Below are 14,769 nucleotides of genomic sequence, written 5' to 3'. Positions count from 1 at the left end.
ACAAAAAGGTTTATAGACCAATTACAGTTGCATTGCACTGTAAGAGCAACCCCTGCACATTTACTTCTAATCAGTCTCTCGGAATTAAAAAAAGAAACTGGAGCACTTCCACCTAGAGATTTGTGCTCTTGATTTAATTGTGATTCTCTGAGCAGAACCATGCTTGGGAAGTGAGACATAAATTAATTACCGCTGGTGCTCAAATGTCTCATCTGGCTGAAACAGCTGCTGCTCTCCTGGCTGGAACTTGTTACGCCAATGTACTCTCCTCAATATGGCACTGTCTATCCCCTGATGCTCTCTACGCAGTCTAAATAAATCTCCCTGTGATTAAAATTAGCTGTGAAAAGAGCAGTTTTTTGGTCTTCCATATAAAAGAACACTCTGTGTTCCTGTAGTTTTATTTAAGATCTGTCTCTGGGCAGGTCCTCCATTAAAGGATTATGCTGGGTTATTTACAACCAGCTTTTGTTGTAAATTCTAAGTGTATTACCATAAATATATTTCCCATTTTACAAACTGCAGGTTGAGTCTTGCTAAATAGTTATTAAGTTATAACTCAGAACATAGCGAATTGATAATACTATTTTAAGAAATGATCTGGAATATTTTTAAAGCAGCATCGCAATGACATCATCCTTTCACATTGAGGTGCAACCTAGTGTTTGAGAGAGACATTTATCTACAGGTAAAGCCCAAGAGGGCTGTCTTTGTAATAACCTTTACTGTAAGTTTTGAGGAAAAGCATCAGCTAATTGAAAAACTAGATTTTTACATTACAAGCAAAGAGTATAGAAGTACCAAGAGACGAAACTCCGTTGCAGTTTTGACAACAATCGCTAGATGGCGCTGCTGTCGCCATTTTGGACTGAACCAACGGCTTTACCGTTAGCACAACTGCCGTATACACCATTAACATTATGTCTGGAAATAATTGGAAACAAAGAAAACAGTGTTCTGCCATCAACTGCAACAACTACCAGTGTACAACCAATCAACTAGCATTTCATAGATTCCCAAAGATCGAGAGAGGTAAAGTAGAAAAGATTTTTATTAACTTTAAAGTGAGCTTAGGTCAACGATAACAGGTGCTCTAACGTTAATGTAAGCTATAACCGCAATAACAGTTTGCTAACGTTATGTATTTGGTCGAAATTGAGTCAAGACTCGAAATGGGCTTTTTAAATCGCATATTTTCAGAGATATACATGAACATCTAACCTGGCAAATGACCGCTTTATTAATTCCTATAAAATAAATTATGAAAGTGAAACAGAAAAAAACGTTATATAAGTTTGAGTTTATTAAAATGTACATATTTTATATAAAATACATATATTACAAAATATATTTTACTCTATAACTGCAAGAAAATGAAAGCAAAAAATCTGAACAAGTTGTGTTCCACATTTTAGGTTGATATCTCAAAAAATGAGCTTTCAGTAAGATTTTATTTGGGCGTAGTACCAAACTTTTTCACTGGATGGACAGCCAAGCTTCCTTGCTGACCATATAAGGGCGCCTCTATTTTCATATATGTTTTGAGTGATCTGAACCATGTATTTCCATAATTTTCATACAATTTATGAAGTAGACATCCTATTCAGAGGTAGTATGGGTGGTTTGGCAGTATTTGATTTGAATTCAACCTCTAATAAACACATAAAAAGAGCAAAAAAATGCGCTTGTTGAGGCACACTAGCTAGCACACACACACAAGGTCTCTCGCTCCCTCACCCTTTCTGCCGTGTGCTCTACACGGTTTGGCGCTGCGCTCTTGCTCGCTCACTCTAGATTCCTGGAGATTTTAGCTAATTTGCGGGCATCAGGGAGCCGCTATCAATATGCGGGAGACTCCCGGAACTTCCGGGAGACTTGGGATGTCTGCTATAGAGATATTAAAAACTAGAAACTACTATTTAGTTCCCTTGACCGCTTTTGAATTGGAACCGGTATCGTTCAATTCTATGACAGCTGTGTTGCGTTCAGTCCAAGATGGCGGAGCTGCAGCTCTGCGCATGGGTGCGTTTGTTGCAATGGAACGTTCTATTGAGTTTCGCCTCTTGGTACTTCTATACTCTTTGTTACAAGTGGTGTTGTGGATGGTTGCCAGGGAGTTGCTATGGGGTTGCTAGGTGTTTGCTTTACAAAATTCAAAAAGAGCCCACCCACAAATCTGTAGTGTGGGGGATTTTTTTCATCAGATGAAAGTCATAAGTCTGATTTCTGAGAAAAAGTAATAACACACCTCCCCTCAATAAGCTGCATGGTTTGAGGTATCATTTATGTCCATATCACAAACTGTGCGGGACGAGTTACATGACAAAATGTACTGGTCTTGTTCAAATCCCTAATCCTAAGAGGATTTGTATTTCTGTAAAAGCAACAGCTAAATGAAAAATTAGTTATGATATTTTTTCTCTCTCTCTAGGTTATGTTTACCGAAGAAGATGTGAAGTTCTATTTGGCTGAGCTGGCCTTGGCTTTGGATCATCTTCATAGTCTGGGCATCATCTACCGAGATCTAAAACCAGAGAAGTAAGACCAAGCCCCATGTATATTATCAGTAAATAGCGATCATGTGTTCTAATTTACATTGCAGCCTATTTAAGTGCCCTAGATAGTGACCTTATGCCTGTAAGGTCACAAGAGTGACCCTGTGTTGATAACCTCAGCAGAACCTTGATTGGACGTGATTTTCAGGAGGGTTTAAGTCCTGTTTTTTCAAGCAGCAGTATAATCCACATCTGGATTAGAGTCAAAGAGATCTCTGTGAAACTCTCATGTAATTACAGTCATAATTCAGAGGTTCAAACTGGGTGATGCAACTAACCAGAGAGCTTCCTGTGCTGCTCCTGTTTCTTATGCATTGCATCTGTTTTTTGTCTTTCTGCTGATTTCAGAGTGCTTGTCAAAGCTTTTCCCCTTACATTAGACTGAAATATGTGCAGGGCTCAACGATAAGGATGACATCGGTGTGAGTTTTATTGGTGTTGAAGGTTATTGATCATACTTGTTTTTGTTCCTTAAACGTGTTCTGTAATCTTTATAATGTGTATGCCATCATTTACCTTCTTGAGTTACGAAAAAAAAGGAAAAATGTTAAAGTTAAGTTATAGTAATTTTTTTTCTGACAGATATACATAAATTTGGTAATAATGAAAAATAAACCACCTTGTGGTGACAATGTTGTCAGGGCAAGTACATTCTTAGGAAATAACATTCTTAACTACCATTTTGTAGGGATATTAAGCATTACAGTATAAAACTAGCAGCATTCACTACTGTTCAAAAGTTTGGGCTTAGTAAGATGTTTTAAGTAATAACTATTAAATATAAGGTTTATAATGTTAAAGGATTACATTTCAAATATGCTGTTCTTTTGAACTTTCTATTCATTAAAGAATCCTGAAGAAGAAAAAAAATGTATCACAGTTTCCATTAAAATGTATCACAATTCCTATTAATTAAGCTGCACAACTTTGACATTAATAAAACAAAGAAATTATTTGAACACAATATTATAATGATTTTCTGAAGGATCGTGACTCTGAAGACTGGAGTAATGATGAAAACTCAGCCTTCTATCACAGGGATAAAATACATTTAAAATGTATAAAAAAATTAGAAAACATTATTTTAAATTCACAATATTACTGTTTTTACTGTATTTTGATTAAATAGATGCAGCCTTGGTGAGCAAAAGAGACTTATTTCAAAAACATGAACAAATCTTATTCTAAACTTTCAAACTGTTATAAATAATGCATACTACTATAATATTTTATAATTTAGCACACCTGTAGGCTGTCACGACAGAAGGGAACAGACGGTGGATGTAAAATAAACAGTTTATTGACAGAGCGGGAGCAAAACAGAACACAACAGGTGAAGGATGGTAATACTAGATGACACGTAGGACTTAGCTGACTGTAACGCAAATGAAGATGAAGGAAGTGAGGTTGATGATGTAGATCAGGGAATGAAGACACAGGGAGGTAATGAGGATCCAAAGACTAATGAAGAAGACGAAGATCAGGTACGGGAATGCTGGAAATCTCTGGTGAGAGCAGGAAGAGTCTGTGTAACGTGTGATGAGACCAGACAGTGAACTGAAGGGAGTGCAGGCTTGATATGGTGAGGCTGATGAGGATGAAGAGGTGCAGGTGATTAAAATTCCGGTGAAGATGAAGGAGTGGGCTGATCTGGTGCTGATGGCTGAGTGGATGTAATGAGTGACTCCGTGACATAGGCAAAAGAAAAAAAATACTATGAGTATTCAGCAGACAGAGAGAGCCTGAGAGAACTCTTAAAGAAAAGGATGAATTTATCATTAAGCTTTTACAGTGTTGAAGTATTGAATTTATTGTAATAGACAATGCAACCCACATGAGTACGCTAGTATACAATCATGTCTAAGCATGTCATATTATTCTTCACAAGAATACAAAGATGTTCTTAAGAAAAAAAATGAGTACTTCCTCAGAATCTTATCATTTACCCTTTACCTATTTTTTTTCTTGCATCCAGCACCTGAACTACTGGCCTGACCGACCAGCGGGGGAAAAAAAAAACCTCATTGTTGAGCCATGGTGTACGACTACTATCCCCTTAATATAATCCTTCCTATACAGTAATGCTCTTTCAGGGCTTGTCTCTCTCATATCTACTCAATTTGACCAAAACCCAGCTCACCTGCACACTGAATTGGCTCATGTGGGAAATTCATTGTTGGAAATAATTAAAGTCAGAAAGATACAAGAGATATACTGTCTGGTTCTCATTTTAGAAGTTGAAAATGGAGGTGGCCAGAGAGCAGGTCTCAATGGAGGGCTCTTAAGATCTCTGTTCTGAGACCTGTCATAGGTGATTGATGGCAAATAGGCAAAGGCAATCCAAAAGACACTGCACCAGAACACATATCCTCAATCTTGTCACCCCTGTAAAATTAAAAGGTGTAGCATTTACCTTATTGAACTCTCAAATCCTCTGATGTTATCCAGACTTTAATGTATATCTGTTACGAACTGCTCCGAGACACAAAGGTTTAGATCCAAACGCAGCTTTATTGTATGGGGCAATCCAGAGGCGTAATCCAATGTACAGGCAAAAGGTCAAAACACAGGTAGGCAGTCCAAACAAACCAACAAAACAAACAAACAAAACAGGCAGGGACCAGAGGCAAGAGAGTAATCCAGGGAACAGGGCAAGATATCCAAAACCAAGAAACAAGCAAACCAGGAGAATGCTCAGAAATGCAGTGTAACACTTAAACAAGACTTCACAGTGAGTGAATGAATGAACATGGTATAAATAGACTGAGACTAACAGGATGATGAGACAAAGGTGAATGCAATCAGTGAATGAGGTACAGGTGAATGTGATCAGTGATGATGAGTCCGGGCAGTGAGTTATGGGAAATGTAGTTTGTGAGTGATAGTCTTATGTGGAGTGCCCTCTGGTGGCTCTCAAGGGCACTCCAGCTGGTGACCATTACAATATCATAATTCTTAATTGTATTCATTTATTTTTTAATAATTGTAACTGTTTAATTGATTTCTTCTAAGGCAGTCTGTTCTGGGTTAGTTGGGGAGACATTTCAATTCCCCAAAAAAAAGAAAAAAAAAGCATTGTCTCTGTACAAAAAATATATTTGTTCTTGAAAATAAACATAATTAACCGGTAGGCAGTTTGACCAAAATCTTATTTCACAGTAGAAGGAAAAATGGTTTTAATTTTAATAATCAGTTTTAATGTCTTTTCATGGTTAAATCTGTGAATTAAATATTTAATTAAATACTAAAACATATTTGGAATGTAATCAGTGCAATCAAAAAGATCAAATTATTCATAATTCTGTATTATAATTCTTTCTTTGTGTTATTGAATATAATTCCTTATTATAAATATTTATTACTATATTAATATGGCAAGTTGTGACATTTCTGTGCATACATAAACAACTAACTCTTTCTTCATTTTATATAGCGCTTTTAACAATGTTTCTTTCTAAACATCTTTCTAAGATGTTAACATCTTTCTAAAATGTTAAACATATTTCTAAGATGTTATTGATATACAGAGGTTTGTACTTTTGTAAAGAACTAGTAAATGACCTCTCTATCTCATTTTAATTCTGTAGCTGCTCTCTATACAGTTATATAGAAATGAAATGTAATCGACTGTTGCTTCACCTTCCCAGCATTCTCCTTGATGAAGAAGGCCACATAAAGATCACAGGTGAGCAGAATTTTGTTTATTTGCTTTCGCCACGGTCCAACATTTGCCATCGACTAAAGGGGCCATATGTTGATGGTTTAATAGCTTCTCTGCTCTCTCAGATTTTGGCCTGAGCAAAGAGGCAATCGACCATGACAAACGAGCGTACTCGTTCTGTGGGACGATCGAGTACATGGCCCCAGAGGTTGTCAATAGACGAGGTCACACTCAAAGCGCTGACTGGTGGTCCTTTGGAGTCTTAATGGTAAGTGCCCTTGCAGATTGTGATCATAGACGGCTATGTGAGCACTGCAGTGTTTAAGTGTTGAACACGTGCAGCACTATCCTAGGGATGAAGGATAATGTGGGCGTAGATCTGTGGGGTTCTCACAGCAAAATTAAGCACATTTCATTAGTGTTAGACTATGTTTTAATGTTATTTTAATGCATTAACTAGCTTTGCTATGCTGCTTTCCATTCAATTCAGAATGTCAATTTTTTACTTGAAAAGTTTTTTGTCACTTAAAGTGACAATTGAATAATGCACTGAAAACCAACTTAAAAAAAAAAAAACTTTAATTTGTTACCCCCAGATTTATTAGTTTTCGGATCAAACCTTAAATTTGGATTTAATATTGATCAAAAATATTTATTTTCCCAAAGACAATACATTCATACACAGTAAAATGTTTATTTATTATAAAGAACATACCATACTTAACTGATATATTTTCTAAGATACAAGCCAAAATATTATTAATATAGGTAAATCTTTTTTTATTTGCTTTTTTTGGGTTACTTTTCTGCAACATAAATAATGGCTACATTAGCTATAATATGAAAGTAGAATTCAACAACAACAAAACAAATATTAGTCAATGTTTAAGTTAGTTTACTTACTATAAATGTCGAAAACCATTTAGTTATTGTGATGTATTTTTAAAATATACATCATAGTTTCTGTTATGCACTAAAAAACAAGATAATTACAAAGCAAGAATGGTGCCCTCTTCCCAGTTAACATGAGGGTTGACAGAGCCAAGGATGCCCCAACACTATGGGCGACACCGGTGAGTCAAACAGGTAGAAAACCAGTTCTTCCCTGTGGTTGCCAGCTGTAATAAGACTCACCAGCGATGTGATGCGAGTGATAGTGACAGACGAGGATCAAAGCCAAATCAGTGAGCTGGACAGAAGACAGGGGAGAAAACAAGACAGATAAGTCTGATAAGAGATTAATCTGGTCACCTTATGTTAAGTAGGAATATCCCAAATCTGACTTTGAATGGAACACAGCATTAGCAAGAGTTGCTAAACTTTGGGGTTGCTAACAATACAGTTAGCAATGAGTCTAAAAAATGATATATTGATTGGACACTTCCTCAATAGATAAAGGACTTCAGTGGATATTTGCTGCTGCACTGGGCCACAGATGTGTCTATTAATGTCAATATTATTGCCTTGAGCTGTTGCCGGTAATTGCTTCTATATGAGGGTACGTCCCTTGAGAATTTCCATTTCCTCAGCAGCAAATGACTCACAGCCATTGTTGGAACAAATAACTTTTGAAGAGGTGCACACTTATTATAAGTATCAAGAGCTCAGATGGATATGACACCTGACTTTAAAAAGCAAAAGACAGTTAAAAGGAGTTTGAAATGTTTAAAAGTGAAATATGTCATTTCTGCTTAGCAGCCCCCACCAAATCTACCAATGGGGGCTAATTGAGCCATGCTAAGCAGCCAGACCTTGACCCATTGGGCTGACAAATCACAACTGGCTCAGCCAAAGGAGTGGGTTTTGAACAGGACAACCTGATGTTGGTGGCCTTTTGTGATACAGAAATTACCTAACCTAAAAAAGTTTGTGAGTGAATGCAGGACATACTGACTGTTGACTGGAACCAATTGATAAATTATTATTGGATTAAAAGTTCTACTTTGTTAACTATTTATAAACTGCATTATCGCACAGTTATAATCTGCAAAATGTGTATTGTGAAAAGCGCTATATAAATTTGACTTGATAAGCATGATTTGGACTAGTCTCAGTCGAAGTTTTGTGGAATCTCACTTAAAAACTGCAGCCCATTTAACTAGCTGACTTCCAAATATCCTTGCCTTAAAATTAATTCACTCACATAAGCAATGTTACATAAGAGTAAGCATGCTGACTGGAGACAGATTTGGATTTAGTATGCGCTGATATTGTGAAGCAGTGCTGAATACACAATTATTGTACCATCCGTAAATAAACCTGCTAGAGCAAAGCCTGATGCTTCTATTACTGTGCCTAGTTTGAAATGCTGACTGGATCCCTGCCATTTCAAGGCAAAGACCGCAAAGAGACCATGGCACTTATTCTCAAGTAAGAACTGTTGCTGTATTTGTGCATTATCTGAAAGGCTCTTTTTGTTTGTTTGTTTAAAGATTTGTGATAAATTGTCCTCATAAATGGATCTGTCAAGATGAGTTGTGATGTTTGTGGCTGTGCATCACAGTCTTATTTATTTTCAGAAATTAATAACAGATTAAATGTTTTTTTGTTTTTTTTCAGGGCAAAACTGGGCATGCCGCAGTTCCTTAGCCCTGAAGTCCAGAGTTTATTGCGGGCTCTCTTCAAAAGAAACCCTTCCAATAGATTAGGTAAGCTACCGTTCATAACTAAGAATATCAATATATTATTCACCTGCCCTCTATCCTTCCTCCAGAAGACCCTCTTAATCCAGCCATTGTAGTTTAGTAGTCTTAGTTTATCTATATTGGTTTAGTTGGTCTCCCAATCTGTTGTTCTGCTGAATGGTCATTCTTAAACCATTAAACTAGGCCAGCTAGCTGCCTAGGGGCCAGCTAAGACCAGCAAATCGCTGGTTTAAACTATTTCTCAAGCAGGGATAGTGTAAATAATATGAAACGCTTAGCTCAATAAATGTATCAGATGTTGGTCACAGTGATACCTCATTTAGTTGAACAAAGTATTGTACAAAGGTCTTATGACAGCAGCAGTGGGCATGAATCTCATTTTAGTCAGAGATGATTTCCTGTGTGAATGACTGCAGTCAGACTTCCAGACGCTGCTGCTGAATGTTTGTCAAGCTGAGATTGAATTTAGCTGGGTGAATCGTATCCATAATTTATAAGGCAGAGATAAATGCCATAGAGACCCGATGTTGACCGTGGCTTAGTATTCTTCTGTCCCCGTTAAGGTGTATGCATCCAAATCAAGTCCTGACTCACTCGTGTATGACTATGACTACTAACATAGTATGAATGCTAAAATGAAAGGGAACAATTTATATGCATGTTATTATGGAATAGTTAATGAGGTGGAATTGTGGAGCGCAACAGTAGGTTTCCAGAACCAAAAATCCTATTTTATTTTTAGCGATAGCATATATTAACTTTTCAGGACATAAGGGGTAAATTACCACTGGCCAGATATGCTTTTAAAAAACTTGTCTGTCTATGCAGTGGAAACATGCGGGGAACAGAGAAAACAGAGAAAGGGCTGTGGCATTCTCTTTAGCCAAAAACTTCAACACCTATGATGCACTTTGGCGCCACCCCCTGTCAATCCTACTGTCCGTGGGTGGTAAAAAATACAGTTAGTCTACATATACTACGACATTGCAACAATACAGCACTAGTTGAAAATTGTTGAACGTATTCTATACGTGATGAAATATGCTTCTGTAGCCTTATTTCATCTTAATTTTCGAAACGTGTTAATTGTCAAATTCCTGCTGAAAACTACATTACCCATAGCCCTGAAGAGAGATCCACCAATCAGGGAAGTCACTCTTGAAAATGGAAATCACAGCCAAAGGGGAACTCAGCCATGACCACCGTCAACAGTGGAAGATGCTTTTGCAGCCAGATGTTAGGCTAACTGGGAAATGCAAGACATGGATCCCTTGGCTGTGCACTATAGCACAGCATTTTTAGATTCCTATTTGTTGGGGGTTTAAAAGGTTAGCAACGTCAAGCAGAATGGGAAACTGAGCTGTAGAGCTGTATTCAACAATTGCCTGACTCACAGATAGACTGATGTTTCATGGGAATCCCATCTGTTACCTGACTGGATGTTTGTCCTCATGTTGTTCTGCAGGCGCAGGACCTGATGGAGTGGAAGAAATCAAAAGGCATATATTTTTTGCAACAATAGACTGGAATGTAAGTATATATATATATATATATATATATATATATATATATATATATATATATAAACCTTAGCATTAGCGTATGTGTCCTAAATGGTGTAAATCGTGACCATGGGCTTTCTGTCTTCTTGGTTATCAGAAGTTGTACAGACGAGAAATCAAGCCTCCGTTCAAACCAGCAGTGGGCCGACCAGAGGACACCTTTCATTTTGATCCTGAGTTTACATCCCGCACACCGACAGGTGATGCAAATTGCAGTTGATTTTCAGATTAATACTCATTAATACTCAATACTCATATGCCGTTTTATTTAAAGAATGTCTGGAAGAATCATTTTAAGTGTTTGCTTTTAAATGACAGAGACAATGTGATAGACAGCGAACTGGAAACTATTCTTACATAACAGTCTGTGCCCTGCAAGCACAGGGAGAGTGCAAAAACAAATTAGAGTGAACTGAAACAGCAGAACCTGTTTACAAGAGCCCTCGGGTCCTGCCACTTAGAACAAACTATTCATACTGCTCAGATGGGATCAATTGTGTGTTTCCATTCATAGATAGACTATGTCCTTGTTGCCTTTCTAAATATATTTTTCTCTGTATGTGTCCACAGACTCACCCGGTGTTCCAGCCAGCGCTAACGCACACCAGCTCTTCCGTGGCTTCAGCTTTGTGGCCTCTAACTTGGGTCAAGAACAACCTTTGGTCGAGATCAAGCAAATCTCTGTAAACCCCATTGTGCAGGTGAGCAGGACTCTGATAATCGCTTTCTGGCAAGTTGTGGCAACCATCCACTACCCCATAACAAAATACTAAAAACTGCTCAAAAAAACCTTAACAATGGCATAATGTTATTCTAAAAATCCTTCTAACTACCTTAGCAAAGTGTAGCAACAAAATGGCATTCAAATTACTTTAGCAATCTCAAAGCAGCATTTAAAAAAGAAAAACACTTAAAGTTCCCCTGTAGTCAGTAATTCTATACCTTAAAACTAATCTTTAATCACCAAAATTACATATTTAAACGTTTTTTCCTTGAAAAAAAAAATCTTCATGCCTTAAAATAGCTTGAATGTAACTCTACACCCTTGCCTCATTTAGTATACACAGTTCTATGAATATGCAAATTAGCCCCGCCTCCACTCACTCACACCAGCTCAGAGATCCACTCGTTGAGGATCACACGTTGACCTGATTGGTTACAAGGCAGTTTGTGACGTCAGAAACACCAGCGATTTCAAACTGTGTTTTTGAGACTGTCTTTAGTTCACTGCAGTTTTAAAGAGAAAATACTCAGCAGTGGTATGGACTTTGCACATGGTTTGTCTTAAAGCATATTAAAAACACAGCATACATTAAAAGCTTGGATTTCACCACAGGGGAACTTTAAAATACTTAAGCAACCCTGGTAAAAAAAAACTATACCATTAATTTCATACTAAGTATACTACAAATCCATTAACATATTTACTGAGATAATACTGATAAATACTATAATTACAATTTAATTTGGAGTTCTTCCTTATTGCACAATGCACATCTCTTAATATTAAGCCTAAAATGTGTTTTAATATCCTTATTAGTAAGGGTAGTATGATCTCTGTATAATATCAGTCTTTAAATGCAAGATATTTAAAGTGCACCTAAAGTATACTTGTAATGGTTCCTCTTTAGCACAATCAAATATACTTAAGTATATCTTTAGTTGGACCTCAGCACTATTTCCAGCACTATTTTCAGTTAAGTTCAAAATTGGTTGTTAAGTAGACCAATTTAGTATACCAAAAGTACAATTGCAGAGTATTTATATTAAGCAAATAAACTTGTAAATGTATTTGTAGTATACTTAGCATAAAATAAATGTATTTCAAATAAATTTTTGTATTTTTATTTTTCACTAGGAAACTGTAGCAACATGTTAAAACAGACTCAAAAACTGCAGCAACTGCACTGCGACATGCAAAAAACACTTTGAATACCTTAGCAACTGAGCGACTCAAAATACCTCAGCAACTGCATAGCAGTACCTTAGTAACCACCCACAACACTGGCAACAGTTTTGCACTGGCAAAACCACTTCCATTCCTTCAGAAAATGCACAAATGATGTTTCTTTGGTCATGATGATACAAGTAAGTGATGAGAACCAGTCAATATTTCACTAAAGCATGCTGTGCTATATTGACGGCTAGTCACTAACATACAGGAAATAACGCAGTCAGCCTAGCCAAAGTTGTTTTGCAGTTGATTCAGCCCTATTCCTCTGGGAAGTACTGTTGTGTAGCACAGCACAAAAATGAGAAGAAAGAGAAAGAAAAAAGGAGACCCATGTTACATAATCTGAACTAATTCTGCCAGATGGTTCATACCTGAGGAGCTACTTTATTGAAGTGTCTGAGCTGACGTGGCAGTGACCGGAATGAGATGTATTGATTGGCGGGGGCACACTGACACACGAGCAGATGTCTGTTCTGCGGTGCCGTCATTCTGATCTGATGTGGCATCTGCCGAGCATACGATATTAACTTACTCTGATAGGGCTCATCAAGATGCATGAGTGCAGCTATTTGTGGAAGATTTCTAAACCTGTTCTGTGAATTGCTTTTGGTTTGGGGAGGCATTTCGTTCACCTGAACATGCTGTTGATTATTTGCATATTTGATGTATATATGTCAGTTTCACATTTCACTTTTATCTCCATGCACTGTTACAAAGCATTGAAGACTAGATTTGTATTTCCCGAAGGAAAAGCAGTGCTTGCAAGGCAGCAAAAGAATGGTGTTAAAGTTTTTGGGAAGTTTAGAAACAGAGAGGTCCAAAAACTGAGCGTGCTCAGAAAAAATGAGATTCCACTGAGAAATATATCTCAAAATTTGTCTAGAGGGCAAATTTTGGATAACAATAGCTTTAGCTTTTTTTTTGTCTGTGTCAGTGGAAAAAAAAGTACACAAAAAAAGTGTTTAAAAATTGCTCAAAAGTTATTTAAAATTATTTTTTTGCTGAACTATCCCTTTACATTTTAAGCACAGACCAGCCATTGACCTATTAATATGCAGACACATGGGGATTTCTTGTCAAACAGAGAAAATTAAAGGAAGAAAGAAAAAAATAGTTAGCAAATATACAGTACTGTATATTATAGCAAACATATTTTAATACGCTAAATGACTGTCCTAAAAAAACACACTTAAGCCACATTTTACCTGGTTCATTGTAGGTCTGAGGATGGTAGGGGAATGCTAAACAATTCATTCACAATATGCATACATTAATTCTTAATTGTATGCCTAATATGCTGAAAACAGCTCCAAATGAGTTGTTTACATCCCTGGATATTACTGTTCAGTCACTGATGACGTGATGAGTGCTGTTAGACTGCTGATCAGCTCAGATGAGAAAGTCTTGGCATTTTATCTTTGCAGCACTATAGTACAGTTATTAGTAGGCAATTATTTCATCTCTATTATTCCGGATCTCTGGGACCTCAGTGGTGGGGAAGCAGGGGCGATTCCAGGATTTTATAAATGGGGGGGCACAGGGGGGACCAAGAACCAGTGAGGGGGGGCCCATGGGAAATCAGAAAATTCAACTGGAAAAACTTCTAAAGTAGAACAGTCTTTTTTTTTTTTTAATTAATGATTATGCAGTCTTTACTTACATACATCATTGTTTATTCTTTCAAGCAGATATATTTATTTGTATGAATTAAATATAATTCATCTTTATTAAAGCTATTATTAAAGAGCAGTGAATGCTTTTCTCTTTTTATTTTGTTGTTTGAACAATATTAAGTGTACAGAAGGCATTAGGTTTATTACGCACTGTCACTTTAAGACCGAGTGTGCAGATCCAATTGCACTGCTAATGCACATCCGATATTCTCACAACTGTACGTTCTGTAAAGACATAACCGACTGTGTTTACGTGAATACTCTCAAAAACGGACATGTTGTGTGTATTTGTCCATTCAGACGCGAAAGAGAGCTCAATTCAGTCCTTTGCGCGCAGCGCGTCTATGTGCAGGGCTGCACTCTTCGGGTCGTGTGTGTGTGTGTGTGTGTGTGTGTTCGCACAGAAAAACATACCGACTAAAGCTCTCTTTCGCGTCGTCACTCTTATTCAGATCTGTCCATATGTCTGCCCTTATCTTTCTCCCAGACGTTTACATTTTTTAACGATTTGTGAGACATGCAGCATCAAGCGCATTCCAACTCGTGTGCCGCTAGCTAGATCAGCACGTTACAATTCAAATGTACGCATCTACCACAAACGCAAATCAGTTCTGACTGGATCTCTTCCCCAATCGTCCCTCCCTAACATTTTCGTCTATTTTTTATTCGTTGACGAAAATGTCAATACATTTTCGTCATAGTTGTCGTCATTTAAAACT

The 14,769-nt window shown here is 37.2% G+C and overlaps 1 protein-coding gene across 1 annotated transcript in view; it reads left to right on the top strand.

The window, feature by feature from the left end:
* The window catches only part of rps6ka2 (ribosomal protein S6 kinase, polypeptide 2), a 74,315-nt gene that overhangs the window by 36,755 nt on the left and 22,791 nt on the right, over positions 1-14,769 (top strand). The window contains exons 6-13 of the mRNA XM_079855137.1: positions 2,432-2,538; positions 6,203-6,240; positions 6,342-6,484; positions 8,516-8,586; positions 8,776-8,864; positions 10,327-10,391; positions 10,521-10,623; positions 10,994-11,124. Of these exons, the coding sequence (XP_079711263.1) occupies positions 2,432-2,538; positions 6,203-6,240; positions 6,342-6,484; positions 8,516-8,586; positions 8,776-8,864; positions 10,327-10,391; positions 10,521-10,623; positions 10,994-11,124 (747 nt within the window). The remainder of the gene's footprint in view (positions 1-2,431; positions 2,539-6,202; positions 6,241-6,341; positions 6,485-8,515; positions 8,587-8,775; positions 8,865-10,326; positions 10,392-10,520; positions 10,624-10,993; positions 11,125-14,769) is intronic.

The sequence above is a fragment of the Squalius cephalus genome, assembly GCF_949319135.1.
Source record: "Squalius cephalus genome assembly, chromosome: 21".
NCBI lineage: Eukaryota > Metazoa > Chordata > Actinopteri > Cypriniformes > Leuciscidae > Squalius > Squalius cephalus.
Note: the sequence above shows the minus strand (reverse complement) of the source record. Positions and strands in the feature narration are given on the sequence as shown.